We start from the raw sequence: 27,795 nt of genomic DNA on the forward strand, positions 1-27,795 counted from the left end.
AAGGCTGAAAGACTGAACTTGCATTCCTTCAGCCAGCCCACACAGTGCTCAGGGGCCATGCTGGGTGTATCTGAGGATGGGACAGCATCCTGGTCACCCTGACAGGCTTTCTAAATGGAAATTTCAGGCTTTTCTTTAAACTTCTTTGAGCACTGCAGGTGCTACCAGTATTCAAAGATTTGTATTTAGGTTAAAGAAGAGAACACATTATTCCAACAGTCTTGTATTTGTCTTCAATAACAGTTAAACCATTAAAATGAGGGTAATCCTCTGAGCTTCTTATTTGACACTAGCCATTACTGTAGTAATGTGTTTCAGCTGATGTTTTGCCAGAGGCAGACTCTTGTGCTGGAGTTAGTACTCAAAACCTGTTAGTTATTCAAACAAATGACAAGGTTAGCAGATGACTTTGTTTTGTTGGTCATATAGTAAAAGAAGACCAAAGCCAGCAATGCGAGGATGCATACTGAAGGATGACTGGTCCATTTTTGGCATGGTTCATTGATACAGTCCCAGAAAACTAACTGGGAGAATAGAAGAGGAATATGTACCTGAAGTGGCTAAAGATTTACAGAAACGATGAATAAGTCTTTAAACTTAACAGAGTCTTTATGCAAAATGAAGTTCAGTGGAAGTAACTATTCACTGGTAGAGATGTAGTTTTAAATTTTCTTTCTAAATGCATTCACCGAAGTGTGAACTATAAATTGAAGAATTGCTTCCTGTAGCCTGTGTTTTGGAAGTTCTATTGTGTTGTGTTTAGTGTGGTCTGCCTGTTTGAGTGTGCCCTTATGATACCCTCACTGTTCATTTTGAGATTCAAACAATTTCCTGCAGTCAGGGCACTTGTTGTCTTGGAGCTAAATAAGAATTCCTGAAAGTAGTTGTCCTAGTGCACAACCTAATCATACAGTGCATCTTATGTCATTGCAATGTTCATTCTACATACACGGTAGGTTTTTGTAGTTTGCGACTTCAGAAGAGAAGATTATGCATAGTAGTTGTGACTAGAACGAATTTTGTGTCTTGGGTGTGAAATTTCCCATGTATCCATACAACTTTGCAAAAGAGAACTAAAGAATGCCTCCCATTTTGGGAAATGTTGCACAGAAAAACCATTCTGCTTTGTGGAAGGCAGCTTTTGTCAAAAACTCTCACCTTGAAAACTGATTATATTTAGCTGGGCTGTTCCATATATGAGGCAGGTATTGCCAAGCAGCTTTTCAAGGAATGTTGGATGATTTTTACCAGATGTGTTCAGAAACTAGATGTGGAAGGCAGAGTCGGTCTCTGTGTCTTTGCTGGTTAATCTAGTGCATATTTTTGCTTTGTTTATTCTAAACATAGTTTCAGAAGCTGAGTTGTGCAAACAAATCAGAGATGCAACATGCCACTTGACTGAAACCATGCTGCTGAAGTGAAGAAATGTAAGAGAAAAATTCAGAGAAAGTAGTGTTTCCATAGTGAGAGCAATAAATATTTATTTATTAAAAATAACATTAATCTATACATTGCAAGCCTGCTTTTTTCTGAAGAGATTTTATGCAATGTTTGCAGGGAATATAGGTAACTATATTCACTGTGAAGTGAAAACTTGTGTTTTGATTCTTCAGTAGAGCTGTTTCCTGAAGTATCTGTAATTAATGTAATTAATGGCTGTACATGTCCATCATATGTGCTTCTTTTTGAGCTGGAAAGTATCATTCAGTACTCTGATATGCAGTGCCTTTCAGTTTTATTTTCTAAACCCTTAAGCCATTCTTAATCTAGAATCACTATAAAATTAAGTTTAAAATGCAATGTTTGAATGTGAACAATTAGAGTTGCGTGTGAGATTCTCCCTTCAGGTTCTTCCTCTTCCCTCTAGATACTGCCTTTGTGGTGTTGATGGTGATACTGTCCTTGCAAGGTATAAAATGATACTAAAATACAGGTAATTAATTTACCATATACAGGATGTTAGAAAAAAAATTAATTTGCATTTATTTAATATTAATATCAGTCAAGTTACCAAGGCTGTTAATTAAAATTAGTGTAAAGGTACAAGTGTGTGTTTGCACATGTGTGACTGAAAAAAATCTCCTTATTTTCCCTTTGTTCTGTCCACTCCTAAATTGAGGGTTATTTATTGCTGCAGTCATACGGATATTAATACACTTTTCTCCATCTGACTTTCTTTTAGCACACTGATTTATGTCAGTACATGGACAAACACCCTGGAGGGCTTCATCCAGAGAATGTGAAGGTAAGAGTCAAAAAGAGCACACATTCAAGGCAAAAACAGCAACAGTGTAAAATGTCATGTCAGTTGTTTAATAGAAACTCATATATTTACTCATATATTTTATATATGAGTAAATGCTATTAACAGTGTTGATAATTCCTCCCCTCCATTCGAACATTTGCCCTTAAGACAAGACAATACTGCTCTTAAACCTCACAGTAAATGTGCTTTATGGTGTCAGTGCTAGATCTTTAGTGAGGTAAGTCAGCGTAGGTTCACCAAGTTTGAGGGAACTGTAATGAATGTTATCAGCTGAATGTACTGATTTTTATGAGCAGCTAAAATATTCCCCAATCTTTTTGCTCACTTTGATGAAGCATTTTAATAGCTGATCTCACTTTGGAGTTTTTTTCTTTCTAAGGTAGATACTTGGAATCATCATGCAAGAAAGAGGGGGTTTAATAGCAGGATTTAATGGAAGTATAGATGGGTAGAGACTTGATCGAGTTACTTTTTGGGAAGCCAGCCAAATGATTTTAGCATTAAATGGAAGCCAACCAGACATGCAGAATGTGTTGTGTGTATATAGATCACTCAGATAATATTTGTTACAACTGTCTTGCACTTCAACGTCAGTCCCATTGTTGTTCTACTTTGGAAGTGTTTAAATCTTTACTTGTCATACTGAGAGCTTTATTCCAGTATTTAACTTCTTGAAATTTAGAAGTTCATGATAAAAAAGAACTCTCTCTTTTCTGGAAAACTCAGAAGGCCTGTTTGGTTTAAGAAAAGAAAATGTTTTAAAAAGAGGAAGGATTTTTTTATTCTGCAATAGCTGATCATTGTTGCACATCATCTGATTTTATAGGGTAGTTTCATGACTCTTCTATGTTCTTTGACTGAAAAGTGTCATCTACAACATGTGAATGTAGATGAGAACAACTGCTATCTAACAAATTTAAGGAAAATTCTTCCTTACTTCATATATTTGGCCAAACTAAAAAAAAAAAAAAATTCTTTTTGAAAATGCATGTTATGTTTGCTGCAAGATAGCATTCTTGTAATGTCTGACTGTCACTCAGACATTTTGCTAGTGTGAACAGGGAAAGCCCATGGGTCTTCTCCCACTGCCAGCTTCACAGTGCCTCTGTGAGTGTGGCACTTTTACATTTGTCTCTCTGAGGTTTGGTATAAGTGAAGACTGGCTTTGAAGGTTCTTTGTGCTCCTTCAGATTTGTAAGGCTGCAGTTCTGTATAGTTGGAGGTCTGATATGCAGTAGTCATTGTAGCTGTAATTGTTCACTGCTAAAAAGACATTATAATACACATAATTGTACTTTCATTTGATATTATCAGGGCCCAGTGAGCTTGTCTTTGAGGAGGATGGGCATAGGCAGATAGTTGGGCTTGCTAATGTATCAATCCTCTAAATCCTGAGATACCTGTCTTTTAAAACAGTAGCCACAGAGGGAACAGATTTTGCTGCATGTATTCCCGTCTTTTTTGCTGCATGACTGTCTTTACCACCTAACAACAGTGCTCAGCAACACTTCCAAAGCTTATAGACACATTAGAAATATTTTTTTGAGTAAGCGCATGTAGAGTCCTGAGGTACTACTAGTTCAAATTTTTTAAAGCCCAAATGGATTTTTAATAAAAGGAAACTGGAGGGGGGGGGAAGTGAAAAAAAAATTTGGAAGTTGGAGCAGATGAAACTACTCTTCTACCATGAGGAATCCCTTTTAACAATTCTTTTTCTCTTCAATAATATTAATGAAAATCAGTTGTATATATTTAGTGGACTCTCTTGCCAGGCCAGCAGCAAAGGCTAGTGTTAATTTACGCAGTAATTAAAACCTGGCATGATGATTTTAACTCCTACCAATTTAAAACTGAATCAGCCAGCTTGAGTTTTTCATTGAATACCTGCTCTCAAAGCTGAGTGAAAAATAGTCCAAGACTAGGCTGTCAGGACAAGAACCCAGTCATGTATGTTAAAAACTCCCAGACGTTCACCAGCATGCCAAACTGAAAGCTTGCACTACTCTTTTCTTACAGAGGAAGTAAGATGGTTACTTCATAATATCTTAATGCTTTGTTGTGCTGTACTCAGCTTGTCGATTTATGTAATTGTGGTTCTGAGACTTTGCCACCTATGTTGGTTTTAGCTTCTGGACAAAGTTGTCTATTTGGAGCTACAGCTGATTTTTAAGGGTTGAGCTGAGCCATGTTAATTAGCCTTCTCTCCCTGCCAGCCCCTTCTTGCTAGAGGTCCTTCAGGAATTTCACTTTTAGTCAGAGTTTTGGACAGTGTTTGTTCAGAATCAGTGGTTGTGTGATCCCTAAATCCATTTTAAAAACTTCCAGTTGAGCAATTATATTCCAGTAGCAATAAATTAGTCTCAGCTCTCTGGGGCTAACCTGTGGGATTAAGCCCATTAATGCTCTCCCAGTATGACAAAAGACCCCCTGCCTTTTAATTTTGTTCTTGAGGAAAGTATTGCCTGCTGATAGATATTCCTTTCTGGCTTGTTGCCAGTTATTATAAACACAAAACCACATAATCAAACACCTTTCTTTATCCAAAGAATATATGAGGTAGTTCCTGTAAAACAGTACTTTATATGAAGGCAAAAAAACCCCCATTATTTAATTACGTTTTGTTTTCTATGAGACATCTCCAACCTAATTATATTTCTGAATTTTCTCTGTATTTACAAGCTAAAGACAATGCTTGTTCCCTCAGGCTTACTTTTAAATGAAGAATTGTAAATAGAATAAAAATCCAAATTACTTTGACGGACACACATATTTCTGTCCCCTCGGGCATTGTGTTTGACATTGCCTTTCTTTGTGGTTTCAAATAGGCTATTTGCTGTCACTTAAATATTTTAAATAAAGACTAAGCAGGGTATTATAAGTATGTGGAAGTAGAAACAAGAATGTCTCAATTGGCAGTTGTAGAAGTCTTGGGACGGTATGTTAAGGCAAATAAAACAATATTGCTTCCCAAAGTGTTAGGTTTAGCGTTTTTAATGGTATGTGTGTATTGACACATAATGATTTAAGAATTTTATAATTCATGCATGGAGGTGCAAGTCTTACAAATAACATCAGGCTTTAAACCCTTCAAAGATTTTTGTGTGAAGGTGAGATGTTGTTTTAAAAATATCTGTCCCTGAGAACTTTAAACCAAGTATCCTTGGTAAACACAATTGTTTACATCTTTCGTAACTAACACGCTTGCATGTCTACCATTTATTTATAACTATATATTAATATACTTTGTACAGTGTTATAGTTAGAGATGATGAGAAAAAAGGTAATCAGTTAAAAAGTTCTTGTGTAGTAGGCAGGGCCTCATCTTCTCTTGTCTGATTTTGAAGATATCTTCCTCAGTTTTTCCAGAACTGAAGGCACACAATAAATATTAAATACATGGCCCCACATATAATTATATTTCCTTTGGAAACTACTGCTGCAGCCTTGTACGTGATTGGACATATGAGTTGATTTGTAAGTGTACTGTGTGGCACTTGCCAAGCTTCAAAATGTGCTGTGGCAAACTGAGGTACAAGATTTGCTGCTGACTCTCCTTGTGCTGCTTCTGCTGGCCTGGACTACTGAAATCTATACTCCTGGCTTTCTTTCCTGCAGCTGTTCCAGCCTTTAGAGATAGTCCAGGCTCAGCTGAAATATCTGGATTGCTTCCTAGAGCAGGAACTCTAGTGGGTCATAACAAGTAACTGACTCTACCAGTGATTTTTTTTTTATTATGATCTTCATTCTGATTTATGTCCCTTAAGTATCTTTTTTGTGCATTTCAGCATGTCCCGTGAAAATGTAACTGTTCTTAACTTCTTCTAACATTTGAAATATCATCTTTATTATAACCGTGTCTTTACTCCATATTATTACGTTCCCGGTAATGCACATAAATTGCTCTTTATATCTTGATGCATTTGTTTTATAGCTGAGTTTGTTTACTGTAGCTCCTGTTACTGGTGGAATAAATGGAGCAGAGGCTTGCATCTGTCATGCCTGCATGGCCTGTTTGCATCCCTGCCTTAAAAATAAATCTATTAATGAAAGCTGATTTGCTTCTTAATTAGTGATACTGCCTTGAAATAGCTGTAGTCTTTGAGAAAAGCATCCTCATATTTTTCTCTCTTTTTTTTTCTTCTACTTTCAGTGTTAGAGGTAATATTGATTTGTGCGAGCATTTGGCAGAAAAACCCCCGTCTTTGACAAAATAAAAAGGCACTTGCCTGTGACCTACTGTTCCTTAATTCATGCAACACCAGCCTGAATGGCAATGGATTGTCAACCAGGCAAAAAAAGGTCTCAGAACCTTTTACTTCAGGCAAGTTGGAAGGCTCCTGTAGTCTACTGTGACCAGAGGGGGATGGAACTTCCAGTTTGTTCTTATTCTATCTAATATTGCTGCACTGATTTGTTCTTCTCCCTGGGCACCTTTTCTCTTCCTTGGGCCAAACAGAGATAAGAAATAGACAGACCCTCTTGCTGAGCTTTGCATCAGAAAACAGGAATATTCAGCCTTCTCCCAGGAGCCTTCAAGAATTCAGCTCTTACCCATCTCAATTTTGAGCCTTCCTTGCTCCTAGGAAGCAGGGCACAGCAGTTTTCTATGCATAATGGATGGATATTTTTGAAGGAAAACCTCAACCAACTAAGCCCTACCCCTACCACAACCTTTTAAAATGTGTTTTATCGCTGTCATACTGAGTCAGGGTATGTGGCAAAGTGTGGATTGGAATTTGGGTATTGAGCTTGCTAGGGCAGCCCAATAATCTCTGTAAAATATGCTTAAATTTCAGCAAAAAACTAAAATTAGTTTGTCTTAAAACTTTTAAAAAATGGTTTAAAGAAATGTAATTGATAGGAAATAATGAAACATAATGGGATGCTGCAGCATTTTTCTGTGCTAAATGCTCAAGAAGAGGTTGGTCAACTTTATAGCAATTATGTAGTTAAAAAAATAATAGTAAAACCCCCAAATCGTATATGATAAAAATATTGGATTTATTAAGCTAAGGATTTAATGCTGGTCTCCAGCACATTAGATTGAAAATGTTGTAATACAGTGAATGTTATTTGCTATTGCCAGAAATCTCTGACATTTAATCACTTATGGTATTCATGTATTCCTCTCTGTACTGCAGTACTATGAATATTGTCCTTAACTAATGGTTGCAGTTTTTAAAATGGAATATGTTTTTGACAGATGAGTAATTTTGGCATTCAATGACTATTATGAAAATTAATAATTTGAGTCAAAGCCATAGGGTAGTTGTCATCTGATATCTTCTGTAAACATAAATATTTATCATTGAACTGATACAGCTTTAGAATAATCTGAAGCACAAAGGGTAGGGAAGCTTCCAGAACACGAAAGGATTAGGCAGTTTCTGCGTCCCATCCCACTGCACTTGAAGTGCAGCTGCTTGAACTTTGGCAGTAGCAGAGCATTGTGTACTGGCTCTTGCTGAGGTGTAGCTCCATTTATTTTTAGTAAGATACAAACCCTTATGCTTGTTGGTAAAGCATAGTATCCAAAAAGTATGATAAAAATGCTTTAGGTTTTAGCTAGAGTTGTGTTAATGATGTAGGCCTCCCTGGCCTGCTTCTGTTTGCTTTCCATCGTGTGATAGTATAAATATCTGTGTTCAGCACAAATATTTGTGTTCCCCTTTTTTGAGGGAGACATACGTTGGATGACACGGCCAGTCCTGGCATCCATATATGTCAAATACCTGATTACATGACGTAGGGGAAGCTGTGGTGTGTGAGCACTTGTGTGTAACTAGAGGTATCTGACCTAAAGGTAGACAGCCATAGACTGGGATGCAGAGGAAGTGGGCAGTTAAACCATGAGAATAGATGCAGCTGTAATGCATTTTCATGTCACTGACTCACTGGGGTTTAAGAAAAGTCTTTTACTCTGAGGTGAGTACCTGCTGTGGTGGTCCTTTTAATTTTATCAGTTGTTACTGGATGCAAATGAACTAATTTCATTCTTTTGAAATCTTTCCCTTGCTCACTGAAATTAGTGATGCTGCTGATGTGTAGTTGAATTAAAAATATATTTCAGCAGATATGCTAAGTAAGAACCAATGCTGTTTAATGTGCTTGAGAAGTTGCTATTTTTCATTCCTCATCCAGTGAACAAGCAGGTGTGCAGCAGACAGAATAATGTTATGCCAAATTAAGGTCGTCTTTTACACATGGCATTGAGAATTGATTATTTAAATTAGACTTTTTAGCTATCAGACACTAAATATGGCATCAGCATTTCACTCTATGTCAGTCTTGTCACTTAAAGTAATGATTTGATAATATGCACAACTGTGAACAGTAAATGCAGAATCTTTATCAGTATTCATGCTAGAAGAATGTAATTTTCATAAATGTGCTTGTAATTTATTTTCTGTATGATCTGCGTGGTTCATATGGCAAAAACCATGAAAATGTTATAGGGAGAAAGAGAACACTTTAAAATCTTTGAAACTGGTGAGGCAACAATTGCCAATCTGACCTAGTTCGGGGAAATGAATTGGTGAAAGGTAGAAAAGGAGAGTTAATTGAATTTATTTTTATTTTTTTTATTCAGAAGAAAAAAACCTGAGTCTTACACTTATTGAACATTAGCAGATGACTATAACTGATCGTAAGGGAGTGTCTTTATACTCGGTTAATTAAGCACACCTTCCTCATTTCAAATGACTGTAGTAGTATCCAGAGGGGACAAAAAATGATTAAAAGACCATCAAAGAGAATAGAAGTTAGCAAATTAACACATTCCATCTCTTTTCTTTGCAATTCTGCTGCAAGTAAGTGGAAAAATCTGTATATATTTTCTTAAAGTAGTGATGCGATGTGATGTGCATTCCCAGTGGCTGCATCTTTGGTAAGACTCTTGTGTAAGGAATACAGGAGCAAGTTAGAAACCTTTATAAATGTATTTTGGAGTGAATTATTTTAGAATTCTTTTGGAGGGAATTCAATTGATTCCAGGGAGGTCAGATAGGAGAACCTTTTAGTGAGATAAAGCTTATCTCACTAAATCATGGTAATCCTGCTGATTCAAATAGCTAATAATTTTTTATTCAAATAGGATCCTTTATTCTTAGGGATGCAAATTCACCTCAGGTCACCACTTTGTTCCTGGAATTCCTTCTTCTGACAATTTAAGCAACAGAGTCTACAAAGCTTTGACCTAAAAAGTTCAGTATTTCCCCAGGACATTGTTAGAAGGGAAAAGTTGGATTTTATCTCGTGGTTATTATCCTGGTTGGGAAAAGGGGAAAGAATAGCAAACCAAGAGTGATAAAAAAGATTGTACTTGATGAGCTTTTGACATGCTAGCAGAAGTCACAGAGGGATATTTTTCATTGCTTCTGTGATAATACGTGTTACCAGGTAGTTTTTTCTTTTGTTAGTGGTTTAAAACAGGTCAATCTAAAACTCCCAGACAATCTAGTAAACCCAAACATAACTGAGCATTGTGTTTGGTTGTGTTTATTTCCAAGGCTATGAGGTACTTGAGGGATTTATTACCTCCTTTTGCCTTTGTAAATAGCCAACAATTCACAGAAGCCTGTAATATCCTCTGGATGATAGGGAGTACACTGATTGCAAGCATGAGAAGGGATGTCCCAAGTTGGGTTTCTTTTACTGGCATTTTTGGATTTGACGGCCTATAAAGACTGAATATGATTTTATTGATGCTGAATACACATTTGGGAATTCAGATGATTACGTGATACCCAGACAGTGGGGTTTAGTACTTAGAGCAAGCAGGAGCATTTGTGTTCCCGGTGGTGAGTGATAATAAAGCTTCTATGGTATTGTGCATTATTTTTCAGAAGTAACTATGCCAATGGAATGGTATGAGCTTGCTAAAGGAATGACACATTAATTCAATCTTGCTTTCAGCTTTCTCCTTAAATGCTGTTAACTCCTGGTCTAGGTTAGATCAGCCCAACTTGCAGTCTTTTGCTTCACAGAGGGCAGAACCAAGATTTTTAAGTATTTTCTGTAGACTTAAAGGTTCTGTGTTGCTTTCTACGTTTGTATCTAGGGCCTGGTCCTTTATTACCACAATACAACATGTATTAAGGGAGCTCAAATGCAGGAAATAGGTCAGAAATCCCTCTGTGCCATCAGGGAAAGATTTAAAAAAGCCCTCCATAGGCCTCATTATTATGTCCTCTTAGCCAGCATCCTTCCTGTCATTGGGGATCTTGATGCCTCAGGAGAGACTATGTGGAAATGGTACATTTTCTGGAGAATCTCCCTAGGCATGTTGTGAATTTCTGCTTTTCACTTACCCCAGTGTCCTTTGCCAGAAACTCTCTACCATCTCTGGGAATGGAAAGCAAGTACATGGAGTCATCTGAGCACTTTACATGGATCACCTGTACATGAATGTCCCCCTTTATCATTAGACTCTTAAGAGCTTTCTGAACCTAAGTCAGAAAGTGTTAGCTCCCATCAGTCCCACCCTTTAGATGTGGTTTGGACAGTCTGTGTCAGTGTCTACCTTACAAGCTCATTCAGAGGCCAACAGATAGCAAAGCATTCTCCAGCATATGAGCCACCCTGCAGCTGTTAGATGTGTGCATGTAGTGCTCTAGGTTATGCATGAAAACATTAGGAAAGCTGGACTGCTTATCCAGGCAGCTGCAAATCTCTCAGAAAATGTAGTAGTTTAGAACTACTATAGGCATTTGGTCAAATATTGCATATAGCTCAAGTGGCTATCCATCCCTTACACTTGAAAGACTATATAGGTGCTATGTAACCTTTTTGTGGACTTGAGGGCTTTCTCTTGTAAGTTTTAAGAGCTGCTACTATTCTTTTAATATCACAGTTCATAAACCCCAAATTGGCTTTGATGTGCAGGCATTTTTCTCATTGACTCATTTTCTCATTGAGAATTTTCTCATGAAAATTCTTCATTAAAATATGTTGCTCATTAAAATGAGAGCTGCATTACAGTCAGGGGAAAAAGGTATTTTTAATGGCTATTATAAATAAGCAAGACCTGAAGCCACAAGTGTTAGATTGAGGTTTTTTGTCTGAACATAAATTGTTGAGCCTCCTAATGGTAAACCTTGCTGAAAACCTGACTTCTAGACACAAATCTCTGTCCTAATTTCTGCCTTTTCAACTCTAACCACAATGACCTTTGGCATTTTGTTTGTTTCACTTAATCATCAAAACCTCTGTTCTTACTAATAAGCTACAAACTGGACAAAAGTGATGTCCTAGTTTGTTTATTGCAGGTTATTTGATACTTATACAGCCTTGTATATAACCATCTGAATATTAAAATTATTAACATAAAAGCTAAAGAGCTACCAATCCATGTTGTTTCTACCCTCACAACTAATCCATTAAAATGCATATTGAATTTGCCATTGACTCCTTTTAGAGTTGTCCTCTGGTCTGCAGGGGTCCCATCCTATGGGAGATGGCAGTTCAGTTGCTTGTTCAAAACCTGTGGCAGAAGCCCAAGGCTGAGGTTTCGTAGTGATCAGAATTGAGTGAGGTGGAAGAAACAGCGAGTAAGTTGAGAGTATGACCATGATAGATGGTATGTTGATTTCAGATTGGGTACATGAGTAAGAGTTGATGGTACCTCACCTAGCATTCATTTTGATACTTATGAAAGTAATGCAGATAGTCTGGAAGGGGAATGGGTTTCTTGGAGAAGGCTTTCCTCAGAATCAAGGGAGGGAACTTGACTGTGAGAGGGCAGAAGTGTTTTGTGAGGCATCAGAAACAATTCTTTCCAATTCAACTTCTGTTTTTGTGGAGCTAGGAACCGTTGGGAACGAAGAGTATCTCTTAGTGTTTCCTCTTTCTGAGCAATCCCAAAGGGCCTCTGGTTTGCAGAATGGTCTGCTGCCAGGCATTAGGCTTGTGTTTTCACTTAAATCTCTTCACATTTAATATTGCCAAATAACCAAGGTGAAGATGAAAAGAGAAAGCAACAAAACAATATCTGAGTTAACCCTGTAACAAATTCAGGAAGATTTTTTTTCTCTTTCATGATCTTCCTCCAAAGAGGTGTGAGTGAATTAATTAACTTTTGTGGAACTACTTGATGAGTACAGCATGTCTACAAGTTTGGAATAAAACTTCTTTCCAAAGGTGGCTTCAAGAGTAGATGTTGGTTCTGTTTAGCTGTGAAGTTGTTGGGCTTTTTTTTTTTTAACACATGATGTCAAATCACTTGACTCATTGCACTAAAGCCAAATGAAAGACCACATTAATAAATATATTTTGAGTTATTATAAAGGTTACAGGGCTGTAAGATACTATGATAATCGAAATTTCTTTGCACATTTAAAAATACTGTTTAAGTTAAATATCATTGATTTAGCCTAGCAAACTGGTTATTTTGTCTGTCTTTTTATTTTAAAAAATATATTATACTGAATTAATGTAATAGAATTTAATTTATATTTTCAGGATGTAAGGAAAGCCATTTCTACTTCTCGCCCTTATTAAAATAGTTTTTATGTACCATGCATTCAATTTTAACCACAATTCAAAAAGGAATGTGCATGTTACTTATGACTTTCCTGCTATTCTTTGTTTCTATATTTTGCTCTTAGGTTTCCTCAGCACATTGTTAGACCCAACCCTAGCAAGAAGGTGATTGATATGGCTCTTTGTGCCCTGGCTAAATAGCTAAACATAGAGTGTATTGTGCTTGCGTTCAGGGAAAAAATGAAATGCAATTAAATTCATTTCAACTTCAGTAACATGACATTTCTGTTTCTTTCATGTCAGGCTTTATTCTTTTCTATAATCAGATTTCGTAACCCTTTTTATTATGTCTCTTCACTTCAGTAATCACTAAATAGGATGCTTGTGTTGCAAGTTAATTAGAAATTTTTGTGTGCCTGGGTTGACTTTTCCCAAATCCTTGGTGTAGTTTCCACATCTTATGAGACAGCATGTTTCACTCTCCACTGAGCTGCGAGGCACGAGTTCCATATACACACTTGAATCCTCCATGTTTATAGGTTTGCAAGGGAATTTTGTGTTCCCTTTTGGAAACTGAAGTATTTCTTAAAATATTTCAGGCAAGAGGAAGGGTCTGTGTCTTAGGATAGGTTTTTCATAACTGCAAAGAAAACTTCTGGGAGTTTATTCACCCTTTGTATTGACAAAATCCATGACGGTTAACACAGCCTTTCACAGCAAGTGCCAGTAAGAATGCAGGACAATGATGCATGCAGGAGGTGAAAAGGGGAAGACAAAAGATCTTCATCATCCAGCTCTTTGTTCATAGTTGTAAATTAGAAAATACACAATAGTAATGCTTAGTTTTAGGGGTAAGCATTTGTAGAGTTCAGTGAAGAATGCAAAGAAACATGAAGAGTGAGTTAAGTTCTTATGTAAATTTACCTTAAAGACTATTACAAGTAGGTTTCAAAAGTCATCTTTAGGTTTAGTGAGAGTTATTATTTCCTAATGAAAAACACATAAGAAACTCCCATTAAAATAAACTTTGAAGGGAAAAACCTATCATATTTGCAGATTTCCTTGGGTACACAGGCATTATTGTTATGCTATTAATTTCTTTGTTTTAGCTTCAGTGTCCCATCCCCCAGCCTAATTTCCCCATCCCTATCCACCCTGTACTGTTGTTTCCTATAATTAGTGAAGATACACATCTGTCTTCAGGCTACCACCTAATCTCTAAGGCCATATGGGTAAATGGAATATAATTATAATTTGGTAGACACCGAGCCTTCTGTGCATGGTTGTATCGCTCTTGTTCCTTTTTAAGCAGGCAAATTGAATCTATAATACAGTAGGGCTTGGAGGCTGGATTTAGTCCTTGCAAAATAAATATTTTTCAGATGAGAATTTCATTGTGTTAAATTTGGGTGGGAATTGCGCCAGTTTGGGAGGAATTCTGACAAAATGTTACTGCAATATGCAAGCACCCTGCATATAGTGAAGAAATCACCTGTGGTTATATGCAAAATATTAACAGAGGTCATTTTTTGTCCCCCTCTTTTTCAGTTATTTTTATTTCAGTTGCTGCGAGGACTGTCTTACATCCACCAGCGTTACATTTTGCACAGGGACCTGAAACCACAGAATCTTCTGATCAGTGACACGGGGGAGTTAAAGCTGGCAGACTTTGGTAGGCAAGCAGTTAATTACAAGTCTCTTATAATGTTGTAGGAATGTCAGACAGATGGTTCCATTGATTTCTCTTCCCCCCACCCTATTCCTTAGACACACCTTCTTCATTGTAGATAATTGCACATTTTTCTCCTGAGTGAAGAAATTGATTATGGTCAACAAAATGCTTGATTAAAAGGAAGCAAGTGAAAAACAAATACATACTCCAGTTCTCTCAAGGAAGAAAATGCTGAAAGTATTTGCATTTTATTTACCATGAGACCTCTGAATTAGATTTGAAAGCCTTTAAAAGAAAAGAAAAAAATTAGAGAGAGACCTGAGGAAATACAGGCTATATGAAGGGCACAATCACTTTATGGAAGCAGCTCTAGGGTTGTGGGGATCTGTATTAACTTTCATTAAATGTTGTTGAAAGCGACTGAAGGACACAAGAGTAAGTGTTCATTCTAAAGAATAAAGTACATAGGATCACTTGGACTGCTTTCAGTATCCATTAGTCTGTCATGGGGAAGCCTTATGCGGAGTTTAAAGTCAGGATGAAATGTTAGCATTTTGCCTATTTTTAATTTTTTAAGCCATTTTCTAGTGGCTACACCAGGGCAAGTACTCTTTCCTCTGAAAACCACTGTGAATGCAGATGTGGAAAATGGCAATATTTTTCTTTAGTAGTTTTTACAAAACATTGCAGGAATTTCTTTCCTGTAAGTCAGCTTCTCAGTTACTGATTCCAGCAGAGCTTCTGAAGTAAGATGAAAATGTGACCTATTGGCTTTTTTAAAATGTCTTTTATTTTTATGACTGCTATCCACATCACGCTTCACATTTCATGCAGCACCAGTAATGAGGAAACCTTACGTGCTAATTGCCAATTTCACTGTTAATGTAGTAATGGGTTTTTGTCTTTTAATTAGCATTACTGCAATTAACAGCTCAGTGTTTATTTGCGATGCTGAAGAAGGGAATAGGACTTCAGGTGGACACAGTCCACAAGAACTCGATTGGCCTTCGGATTGCAAGGCAGTTAGAGAAATAGTGTTAGAAGCAATTATTATCTGGTTTTACACACCATTTTCTGTTGCTATTTTTCAAAACTTGCTGTTTTTTAAAATATATGCTTTAAAACCCCATTCCTGCATGTTGCATTTTACTGTGAGCTTTCATCTCTTAAGTACATGAAACAGGTGAATCAATAAGTGTTCCTGCAGTGAAATATGAGATAGTCCTCTGTTAAAGGTGCTGTGCTGTTTGACAGTTAGAGTTTCATTATATCATTTATATGTATAAAACACTATGAACTAATGTGATTACAACTATCCCCATATTATAAATCTTTCAGGAGATTGTAATAATGGTTCTCTGGATAATGGTTCTCTGGCTTTTGTGGATGCTGAAAACCATGTAAAAGATCTCACAAAGTCTTTTGTATGTAAAATGTTTCCTATGGTGTGGGGGTGGGTTGCTGAAGCTCTGGCTTGTGTGGCTGGAGAGAGGAAGGCTGCGCACTTTTCAGCTGTTAAATTAAAAAGAAAACAACCCACCTTTCACCAACACTATTAAATGCATTGCTGGAGGTGTGAACTGATCAATGAAATGTCCAAATCAGACATGAGTTGACCTGCCTCTTGTATTGCCTGATGTTGCCATAGAGCAGAGGAAAGGATGGGACACTTTTTTGTGCCCTGCTGTAGTAGGAAATGTAACTATCAGTTCTGATGAAATTATTGTCTCATTGTGGCACCAGGCTAAATATCCCAGTAAGGACATCAAAGGCAGGCTTTTCACAGCTTCATCTTGGTAAGAGTTTAAGGTTGCCGTTATGAATTATTTTGATAGACTAGATATGTGTGAGTACAACCAAAATGAAGTACACAGTTGTAGACACGTGAATGTGTAATATTGTGCAAAGGATACTTTTTCTCTTGTAAGTTTGTTTTGACCTAACAGAAACATCTGCATAATCTACTCTTATACACAGAGAGAAGACTATATATCACAGGGGTTTTTTTTAAAGCTAGATTTTCTTTCATGGCTCATGACCTCATAAAATTGAAAACCAGATGGGTTAGACTTCTCTTCTGAGAACCAAGATGAAAAATTAGAAGTGATGAGGTTAAAGTCTGAAAGGTCATGACCTCTTTCACTGGAAACATGAGAAATGAGAGCACACCCGTGTGCTGTCTATGTGCCTCCCTGTGCATATTTACTTATTGAAACGCTGTATTATTATAGCTCATCTTCCACGTTCCCATTGTGAAAGACTTTTCTTAAACAAGATGTAAAATACAGTCCTGTCTCTCTTTATGTTTTTCTGCCACAAATGACTAATTTGCAATAATGTGCTTGGAAAGGAAGTCGGCTTATATTGTGTATTTGATTAATTACATGAGGAGCAGTATGGAAATTAGAAAGATGGTTGCTTTTCTTTCAAATGCACTCAAGGAAGGAGAAAACCTATCAAGAAATCAGTTTCTGACAGAGATAGGATTGACTTTGCTAGCACAATAAATATAAAATCCTAGAGCAAAGGCCTTTTAGTCTCTAAGGACAAGACCTTCAGATTTTGGTTTCATAAGTTTACAAAAAAATCAACATCATGTCTGAAGTTTTTCATTTGGCGTCAGGCTTATTTAATCTCTTCACTGTAGGATATCAAATACTTAAAAGCAGGCTGTGGTGGATCATAGTTCTTGAATAAACAAGGTAAAAGAAAGGCTATTCATGTCTGCCAGTGCATTGCACTGTGGCTGAAGTGGAATCTTTGAATAACTGTGGGCATGTGTTTTTCTATAGCAGGGCTCCCAGACATAGATACTCCACTGTGTGGGAGTGCCTTTGTTCAGACGAACAGCAGTTTGCTTTTCTGTTCATTGTGCTCTAGCTGCTAGGAAATGAACATTTATGAGAAGTCTCAGCGGTCAAATGAAAAGGGAGAACAGAATACAGAGGCTTTATCAAATTAAAAATGGATGAGCTATAAAAAATGACTTTCTTGAGAAGATATAATAGGGGAGACTACATCTTGAATAATTGTTGCTATGAAAAATAGTCCTTGAAGGCCATACCTGCATTCTTTTTTTCAATCTAGTTAAAATTCCAGAGGAAATTAAAGTATATGAGGAATTCTCCTTGTGAAATGAAGTGTAAGAATTATTTTTGATCCTATGGTGTGAATTTAGCTGTCTATTGGTTTGTTTATTTTCCCCCACACGTATGTCTGTCTTAAGTAAAAATAAAGTATTTTAAACCTTTAATGAGTAACACCATAAGCAATTTGCCTCAGTCTTCAACAGGAAGACCAGTTATCCTCAGGTCTACCATCCCCCTGAGCTGGTAGATAAGGACAGGGAGCAGAATAGATCCCCTGCAGCCCAGGAGGAAGTAGTTAGAGACCTTCTGTGCCGCTTAGACACTCACAGTCTGTGGGTCCAGATGATATTCACACAAGGGTGCTGAGGGAGCTGGCAGAAGAGCCCATCAAGCCACTCTCCATCATTTATCATCAGTCCTGGTTAACTGGGAAGGTCCTAGGTGACAGGAGGTTGGATGGTGTGATACCCATCTACAAAAAAGGTTGAAAGGAGGATCGAGGGAACTACCGGCCTGTCAGTCTGACCTTGGTTCCAGGGAAAGTTATGGAACAGAGTATCTTGAGTGTGATCACCTGGCATGTCCAGGACAACCAGGGGATCAGGCCTAGCCGGCGTGGGTTTAGGAAAGGCAGGTCCTGCTTGACCAATCTGATGTCCTTTTATGACCAGGTGACCCACCTGGTGGATGAGGGAAGGCTGTAGATGTGTGTACCTGGACTTCAATAAAGCCTTTGATACTGCTTCCCACAGAATTTTCCTGGAGAAGCTGGCAGCCCATGGCTTGGACAGGTGCACTCTTTGCTGGGTTATAAACTGTCTTGATGCCTGTGCCAAGAGAATGCTGATGAATGGAGTTATGTCCAGTTGGTGTTCAGTCACTAGTGGGGTTTCCCAAGGCTCATTACTGGGGCCAGTCCTGATCTGGTGGAAGCTAGGAAGGCTCTGCAGAGGGATCTGGACAGGCTCTATTGATAGGCTGAGGCCAACTTTATGATGTTCAAGAAGACCAAATGCCCAGGTCCTGCACTTGGGTCACAACAACCCCATGCAGTGCTACAGGCTTGGGAATGAGTGGCTGGAATGCAGCCCAGTGGAAAAGGCCTTGGGGGTGCTGGTCAACAGCCAGCTAAACATGAATCAGCAATGTGCCCAGGTGGTCAAAAAGGCTAATAGCATCCTGGCCAGCAGGACTAGGACAATGATTGTCCCTCCATACTCAGCACCGGTGAGGCCACGCCTTGAGAACTGTATCCAGTTTTTGGCCCCTCACTCCAAGAAAGACATTGAGGTACTGGAGCATATCCAGAGAAGGGTGACAAAGCTGGTAAAGGGTCTAGAAAGTCATGTGAGGAGCAGCTGAGGGGACTGGGGTTGTTTCGCTTGGAGGCTGAAGGGGGACCTTATGGCTCTCTACAGCTACCTGAAAGGAAGCTGTAACCAGGTGGAGGTCATTCTCTGCTTCCAGGCAGCTAACAACAGGACAAGAGGAAATGGTCTCATTCTGCACCAGGGAAAGTTCAAGTTGGACATTAGGAAGAATTTCTTCACTGAAAGGGTAGTTAAGCATTGGAACAGGCTGTCGAGGGAAGTGGTGGAGTCACCATCCCTGGAAGTGTTCAAGAAATGACTGGACGTGGCATTTAGTGCTGGGGTTTAGTTGGCAAGAGAGACTCTGATAAGGCTGAAGTGCTCTGTCCCTTCCTTGTCTTGGTCTTCATGAGTAAGATCTCATGGGCCTTTATTCTCAGAGATGTGATTCAGGGAGGAAAGGGAGAGTGGAAAATAACTGAATTGGGGATTTCTGAGAACTCTTGACCTGTGCAAGTTCATTGAATTATAAAATCTCCTGAGTTGGAAGTATCACAGAGTCCAAATCCTGGCCCTGCAGAGGACAAACCCAGGAATCACACCATGTGCCTGAGAGTACTGGTGATGATGTCATTTTCAGGCTTCTCTCCATCATCTTTAAAAGACTGTAGACTGAGGGAGGTCTCCAATAACTAAAGAAAAGTTAATGTACCCATTTTCAAGAAGGGCAAGAAGGAAGGTCTGGGGTATTGCAGGTTGGTCAACTGCTATCGCTGAGAAAATAATGGAGTGAGGCTGCTTGAAAGTAATTTCTGTGCATGTGAAGAAAGTGTTTGCCAGCTTTAGTCAAGGTGAATCATGTTTGATCCATGGGATTGCCTTTTGTAATGAAATGACTAGTTCTGAAGTCTCCCAGTACCTAAAGAGTTGGTTACCAAGAGGGTGGTGATGTATAGCATGAAGGTGCTCTTTACCAAGGTGCACAGTGGGAGAATGAGGGATAATGGTAATAAGTGGAATGAGAACTGAGCATAAGGATGGAAATGTCCAATATGAGAGTACTTCAGCCCAGAGATGAGGTGAAATCTCTGTTTGCTTCACTGACTGGACTAAGCCTTGAGCAATCAGGCAGATTGAAATAGGCAAATTTTCCCTCTTGTGTGGTTCTGTGGCTCAGTAAATACCATGCTTGTTTTGTTTTGTTTTTTAATGATTGGGTATTGTCATTTAGCTACTGTATATGCTGATATAAATCAAGATTGGCTAATCAGTTATGTTTGCATGCTTAATAAACTTCAGCACCAAGTCCCTAAACAGCTGATGATAATCAGGTAGGAGGTGCATCCCACTGCCTGTGTGGGACTTTCCAGGATGGATTTACTCTTTTTGTGCCTTGTTCTTTCTTCTCTGTTCTGTAACAGCCACTAACAACCTAATATTCTGACTCTTCCAGGGACAGTGTGGACCTTTAATCTGATTACTCTTACATATTCTTTAGTTAGAATAATTTTTTGCTTCCTGGGTTGAAACCTTCCCAGTTATACTTGTTATTAGATATCTTCAGATAAAAAATTTTTGTAGCTTTCACCTTTTGATGCACTGAGAAAGTCATCAGGGCACGTGTGTCAAGAACAAAACATTTAGGCTTGACTAGTGTATGAGGCAGTAAAACTCTTCTGAGGCTGTGAAAGAAACTGGCCAAGTTGCTAGTAGGGCCCTTGACCTGCTTTATCTGTGAGCTGATCAACCTGCTGCTGGGGTTTGTTTTTCAGGGGATTGCTTGTTTGTGAATCTTCCCTGCAACTGCCTCTCACTTTCATCTTTTATGTTAGGCCTGCAGTGGAAGTGAACTTCGTGAGGTGGGTGGATAAGAAGTTTGAAGACCTGTTTGGTCTCTGTTTTGGATTGTGCAGTTATTGTAATTGCAAGGAACTTCTGTGTAATCATATATTTTAATTGGGGTGCCATTCTTTTTATTATGTTTACTGACTTTTTCTCTATGCCATGGCTCTAAGACTCGGTGTATAAACTATGCAGGCACCTGAGAGACAGAAACGCAAAGTACGATTTCAAAGTATGGAACAGTAGGTTTGCTAGCTTGGCAATAGTTTGAAAGAATAGGAAAACTTGAAGATTGATGCTTTTTAAATATTTTTTTAAGACTTGAATATGTGTCTCCCCTCCCATCCACTCCCTGCCCCAATTTTTGTTAGTTTTAGTCCTTTTGAAAATAATCTTCAAACTGTGGTAACACTACAACAAATTCTAGTGTTGCAAGGTGAATGAGAAAGAGCATCAGGAACTTAGTATTTTAATGCTTTACTGCTTGTTCCTGCAGTAAGAGAGTTGATCTTTCTCGTCTGTAGGAATGGGCTTTGGAGAAAAAAACCAGCATGACAATTTTCATGAAAATGTCTTTCATTTACTCTTTCAAATAACACTGACCCTGAAGGTTTTCCTGGCAGCTTTTGGTTGTCTTTGGGGATCCCTTTGGATGAGTAAGAAGCTGCAGGCAGTCTGCATTATGGTGGAAGCCCAGCCTTAAGGTTTTGGAGTTTTGTTAATATAAAGCCCTGTGATGTAGTAAAAGAAAGAATGAAGTAAGTGTGATTCAACCATGCATCATTCTAGATACATAACGTGATTAATAATAGATAGCAGAAGCAAGGAGACTTGAGGATAATAATAAAGGGAATTATACTCAATGGAGTTGCAGTTTAAAACTGCAGCTGAGTATCAGAGAGGATGTTTCCATGTATTTCCATATAGATTTTTCTGTGGGGAGCATGTCAGGGGCGTGTCATGAGGGAGAAGGTTATTGCTGTATAGTTTACTGTTAAAATTATTAAAGCTATGTTGACAACTTGAAAAAAATTAGTTCTTTTTTTTCGCAGTAAGAATCCCGTAAGGAGTTTCTTTATAATGTACTGTATAAAATTCATATGAAAGGTTGGATAGCATGAAAGATTGCTTGCGTGGATAACTGCTATGTATTTCCTGTGTAAATGCTCCACAGAGTATCCGTTCTTGAAGATGCTGATATAAGGAGTTGCCACAGTGCCTGAAGAGCTGGTATTATATATTGTCAGGAAAGCTTGACGAAATTGTTTGCAAAACTCCTCCGAGAGCATCTCTAGTTATGTAGGCTGGCTCCCTCTGGTCACCCGGCTTCAAGTGAGCCTGAGAAAAAGCAGGCCGTGAGGCTGCAGCCACCTGGCATTTGGAGAGAGCAGTAGGAGCAGCTGGGTGACCCCTGAGGCACCTGGCCCACAGCAGCTCCTGCCCTCCACAGCAGCCCTTCTGCAGGGACCAGGGAAATGGTGGCAGCTGTCTGGGTATTTGTTATCAGAGGCCAGTGCTGGTAAAGAGAACCAGTTTACCCCAAACATAGGTCAACAGACCCCTCTAACACCCTGCCTGAATTGAACAGGATAAAAATAAAGACTGCTGTTACCCCAGGTGCAGCTGTTCCCCTCTGATAACAGTCTTTAAAATCTGAAGAATTGGTTCTCGTACCCCCAGGAAGGACAGTGATAGGTTTCTTTGCAGGCTTTATTTGTATTAAATATCAAGAAATAAAGATGATTTCAGTGACAATGTTGTAAGTTGAAAAAACAGGAAATGGGAAGCTGGAAAGTGAAACCCAAACTGGCAAACTTGAGTCAGCTTGGAGGTCTTTATAAAACACAGTTATTTCTGTAATTAAAGTGGGAGCTTATAATGCTGTTCATGGTGGCAGTTGGGCTGAGGGCCTGCAACAGCAGAACAGACTCTATTTGTCCTGCTGTAGCTTTGAATGCTTGTTACTCAGTCAGTGAAAAAAGCCCTTGCTATCCATGTTGGTCTCTAGATCCAGGGATAGTGAGGCCAGAACTTAGGAGCAGAGTTGATAGGTAGCTATCAGCTACCTATTTGAAGGTAGGACTTTCAAATCCTTTCTCTTGGAGGGCAGATTAAAGTTATAGGCTGCAAAAGCTGTGGGTACTGTGCACGCAGACCTGTAGCAGGCTTCTGTTATTTATTTTGCTTTCCCGTGATGACAGGCTTTTCCTCCACCCCCAGACCTTCTTTCTCAGTTTCTAATGGTATAGCTGGCTGCTGTCAGGGAGTAGCTAAAGCTGCCTCCTTCTCCTTCCCTCCCAGGAACGAGGACTTCATGTGCTGTGCTTGTGACCTTCTCTTATCATGCCCAGATCTGTGGTAAAGAGAGGAGAGGAGATGTGTAAGTGGCAGAAAATTTCAAACAACAGCAGTGCAAAGGGGTAGATCTGATTTCTGGCATTTGGGCTAAAGAATTGTTTTAGAAGTGAAGATGCGAGAGAGTGTATAATCTAGTGCTGCTTCAGATACTCATGCCTGCTCATATCTATTCAGTTTGCCATTCCAGTCATGGATCTCCATCTAAATTGCTTCATAGATCTGATGGTTTTATTGAGGTATCAGTTAAATCTAAATAAAAAAAAATACTATTGTGAGAGTCAATGCAGGAAGAATTTCTTATGGACAGAAGTTTGGTTTCATAGTCTATAGAGACAGAGTAAATTTGACACGTTTACTATCTGGAGACAGCAATTTGCAAAAACTGTGAGGTTCTCTTTTCAGTTAAGACTTCATCTACTCTATGCTAATAGTAAATACAAAGCAGAGCCACATACTGAATTTTTGTCCATGTTGGTCTTCATTGATTGTTTTTTAATAATGGAAATTAAAATTCTTTAAATGTACTATTACTAAAGCAGATGCTGTAACTTAAGTTCTTCACACTGAGAAACACTGTGTAGGATTATTGACTGAAAAGGAATTATTTTTTTTTTAAAAAGCATGAAGGAGCTGGAGATTGGTGTGATTCACTAAATGTGTCCCCTGTTAAATGCCTCTCAGATTACTTAGGGTTACATCCAGTTTTCCACTGTTACAAGTTAGAGTTATATTGAGCTTTTAAATAGGAGGAAAGTATCTTAATCATCCATTAAGGGCAATAAAAGAAGTTGGTTATGACACCATTAAAACAAATGTGATGAAAAATCTGTTTCAGTGTTTTGTACTTAAGAAGAACATGGGATTTAGATGTCATCTGTACTGCATCTAGGTTAATGCTGACTGTGTTATTATCAGAATCATGATTCTTTTTTTCTTATATTCCCTACCTAAGTGTCAACCAGGCTCTTAGGTGACAGTTGGAGAAAGGACATTAAGAACTATGATCTGCTGTCTGTACAGGAGAGATCCATCCATCCAAATGAATCTGTAGATGTATTTAAAACAAACATTGTTTTAATTGGAAAAAAAAAGCCTTGTTCAGTCATGTGATGGTGTTCTATCAGTTTTATATGAGAACATTTTTCTTCTCACATATCTTGCTTCTGTCATAGCCTTAGTGCATACCCTTTTGATTACTGTATCTACAAACCCTTGTATTTAAAATACCAAACTTTCTTTAAAACTTCATTGTTCTGAAGCTTCTTTACTTGTTTCTGATACAACAGTTGCAGGGAAAAAAGTACTACAGGAAAAAGTACTACGCATGGTAAAGCTTTTGAATATAGGCATCCAGTTACCTCCCATAGTACTCTCCATCTTTGCTTTCTTGGTCTGATGATGATTTGGTTTAATGTTTCCTTATTTAATAGAACATACTGTATTATGTAGTGAGAAAATTATGCCAAATTTTAAAATAATTTGAATGTCATTAGTGTGTTAATGGTTATGCATATTTATTTTACAGGAAATAATCAGCTATGTAGATATTAAAGGTCAACTGGAAAAGGTGTGGATTAAAGATGAAAGAATTTATCATCAGTCAGAACAAAAATACTGATATGCAAAGAAAAAGATTAATGTGAGCAGAACTGACAGTTCATTAAGAGAAATGTGCCATTTAACACCGTCTGAAATAATACCATAATTGAGATTGCATTTTAAAGAAGTGATGGCTCTGTAATTTATAACATCATTTGTTTTGTCCCAGACAGTTTAAAACCTTACCTTTCTGTAGCACAGTCACTTTTTATCTAGGTAATTTTTAATAATTTATGCATTAATTTTTTTCATTCCTCTGAAAGATACAGTACTGATTGTACTAATATATAGTCATAGATGCACCATTTGTCCTGCTGTAAATGAAAATTATGCTTGCAGGTCTACCTGCATTAAGATAAAAGTTGCCCCTGCATCAATTGGCCTTGATGATAGCCAGAAGAGATCAGGCAGTGCTTGTCTTAGCAATACTTAACACTTTTCCAGTGATTTCCATTTCCAAAAACTATACAGGTAAATGGTAACTCCGGGTATGTATGTTACAAATAACTAAACTTTGCTTGACTTCTCATTCTTGTAATTTGAAAGACCCAAAACTTATAAGTGGGAGATCAGGAATCAGCAGCTTTTTGTCTGGGTGATGTGGGAACATTAACAACCACTTTGCAAGGGGAGAAAATGGTGCTGAGTGACTTGAGTTACATAGTAGGGAGAATGGCTGGTAAGATCTTCACCTTGTTGAAGATCCTCAAGCTCTTCTCCAAAGACAGTTCAGCTTTTACCACCTTTGGTTTTTATGGCTTAAAACATGTCAGATCATACAGCAAATTTTTTTGTGTGGTCCTTGGAAATAAGGTAAAAGAAGATTTTCAGATGTCATCATCATCATCAATCAAATCATGGCTAGGTTTCGCGAACGAAGATTTGGGAAGGCTCTATCCACATTTGCTACAGGCACGCTGGTGGCTTATGAGGCCAATACGTGACAGACATATCCGATTGCAAAAGGCACAACAGAAAGATTCCTTAGATGGTGTATTCTGCAATACACGGTTCTTTCTACGTTGCCTTTTTTCCTCAAGAGTGATCCTGTGTGTGTTCTCGAAGGAGACAGCTGCGTTATAGATGGTGTGTCTCCAGACCTCCCGATTTGAGGCCAGAGTAGACCAGTTATGGCCAAGGCTGAGATGTTGTTTCAAGGAGTCCTTGTATCTTTTCTTCGGGGCTCCTCTCATGCGGCAGCCAGTGGCAAGTTCACCATAAAGCAAGATCCTTCATCCTTGAGACGTGCCCTGCCCATCGCAGCTGTGTTCTCAGTAACATGGCCTCAATACTTGTGACAGCTGCTTGTTCTAGAACAGATGTATTGGTCACATAATCTGACCAGTGGATGTTTAGGATTGTACAGAGGCAGCGTTGATAGAACCGTTCTAGGAGATGCAGGTGGTGGTGGTAGATGACCCATGATTCGGAACCATATAAGAGAGTGGGCAACACTATGGCTTTGTAAACACTGATCTTGGTGCTTTTCTTCAAGTGTTTATTATGCCATACTCTTTTGTGGAGCTTTCCAAAAGCTCTATATGCCTTTGCCAACCTGTTGTCTATCTCTCCGTCGATCTTACCATCTGAGGAGATGAGGCTACCAAGGTAATTAAACTGTTGGACTGATTTGAGCTCTGATTGGCCAATGGTGATGTGGGGATGATGGGGGACTTCCTGAGGTGCAAGTTGATGGAGGATCTCTGTCTTCTTTAAGCTGACTTCCAGCCCAAAGAGCTCAGCAGCATCTGCAAAGCAGGATGTTAAATGCTGCAGAGCTGCTTCTGTGTGGGCAACAAGGGCGGCATCATCAGCATAAAGCAGCTCCCGGACAAGATGATTTAAGGTCTTGGTGTGGGCCTTCAGTCGCCTTAGATTGAATAGACTTCCATCAGTATGGTAATGAATGTAGATACCGTCCTGATCATCAAGGTCTGCAGTGGCCCTTTGGAGCATCATGCTGAAGAAGACGGTGAATAGGGTAGGAGCGAGAACGCAGCCTTGTTTCACACCATTCTTAACTAAAAAGGGCTCAGAAAGTGCATTGCCATATCTGACTTGGCCGTGCTGATCCTCATGGAGTGAGATGATCATTTTAAGGAACTTGGGGGGACAACTTAAACGTTCCAAAATCTGCCACAAACCTTTTCTGCTCACAGTATCAAAAGCCTTGGTGAGGTTGACAAAGGTTACATAAGGTAAAAGAAGATTTTCAGATGTAATCTCTTTCATTCCCCCCCACAGCCATGAACATATTTATATCCTTTTTATTGCAGCAAATTTTAAGTCTCGGACATCAAATTTATTTGATCTTGTGACTATATTTGCTTTTAAGGATATTTCATTGCAATAGTTTTAAGTTAGTTCTGTACTCTGAGCCACTGGAAATTTGGTTCCACACTGAACTGTCTGTAGACCTTGGAAAAAAATAACTAACTAAAAAAAAAATCGTAGGTGGAGGAGGCAGAGGAATAAGAAAAAAGGCAACAGATCACTGAAATGTACTTCATAAACACAAATGCCTAATGTTAACTTCTTGAAATTTTGACAATTCTTTGCCCATTCTGTCTTACAGTGCTCAGGATGATCTCCAGCTTTGCTACACAGGTTGCAGAATGTGATACTAAATGAAACATGCTTTCGTGTACTTACAATTTGCTCATACATACAAACTTGAAATAGTAAATTATTTAAATAAAAAATGGAATGTTTTAATAATAGTATGACAGTAGTATTTTGTCAGTGGTCAAAATACTATTAGGGATCCTTTGATTTCAATCTACAAGTAGTTTTTATTGACCATTGCATTCAGAAGTACATCCATCATCTTTAAATTAAATGAAAAATAGAGAAAAGAATGGTGTGGTTTCATTACTAGCTGGTGGTTGACCTTGGCTGGATGCCAGGTGCCCATCCAACTGCTCTATCACTCCCCTTCCCAGCTGGACAGAGGTGAGAGTAAGATGGAAAAGAACTCATGGGTATGGATAAGGCAGTTTATTAAAGCAGAAGCCAGGTGAAAGCTTGTGCACCCAAAAGCAAAACAAAAGATAAGACGCTTCATTCTCTACTTCCCATCAGCAGCAATGGGCTGCCAAAGCAGGGCTCCAGCACGTGTGATGGTTCCTCAGCAGGCAACCAGTGGAGACAATGAATGCCTGCCTTCCTGCTCCTTGCCTT

At 38.5% G+C, this 27,795-nt stretch overlaps 1 protein-coding gene across 1 annotated transcript in view; it reads left to right on the forward strand.

The window, feature by feature from the left end:
* Positions 1–27,795, forward strand: part of CDK14 (cyclin dependent kinase 14) — a 316,963-nt gene that overhangs the window by 148,408 nt on the left and 140,760 nt on the right. The window contains exons 7-8 of the mRNA XM_017817641.1: positions 2,183–2,245; positions 14,294–14,417. Coding sequence (XP_017673130.1) covers positions 2,183–2,245; positions 14,294–14,417 — 187 coding nt within the window. The remainder of the gene's footprint in view (positions 1–2,182; positions 2,246–14,293; positions 14,418–27,795) is intronic.

This window comes from Lepidothrix coronata, unplaced genomic scaffold (genome assembly GCF_001604755.1).
Source record: "Lepidothrix coronata isolate B3197 unplaced genomic scaffold, Lepidothrix_coronata-1.0 Scaffold62, whole genome shotgun sequence".
Taxonomy (NCBI): Eukaryota; Metazoa; Chordata; class Aves; order Passeriformes; family Pipridae; genus Lepidothrix; species Lepidothrix coronata.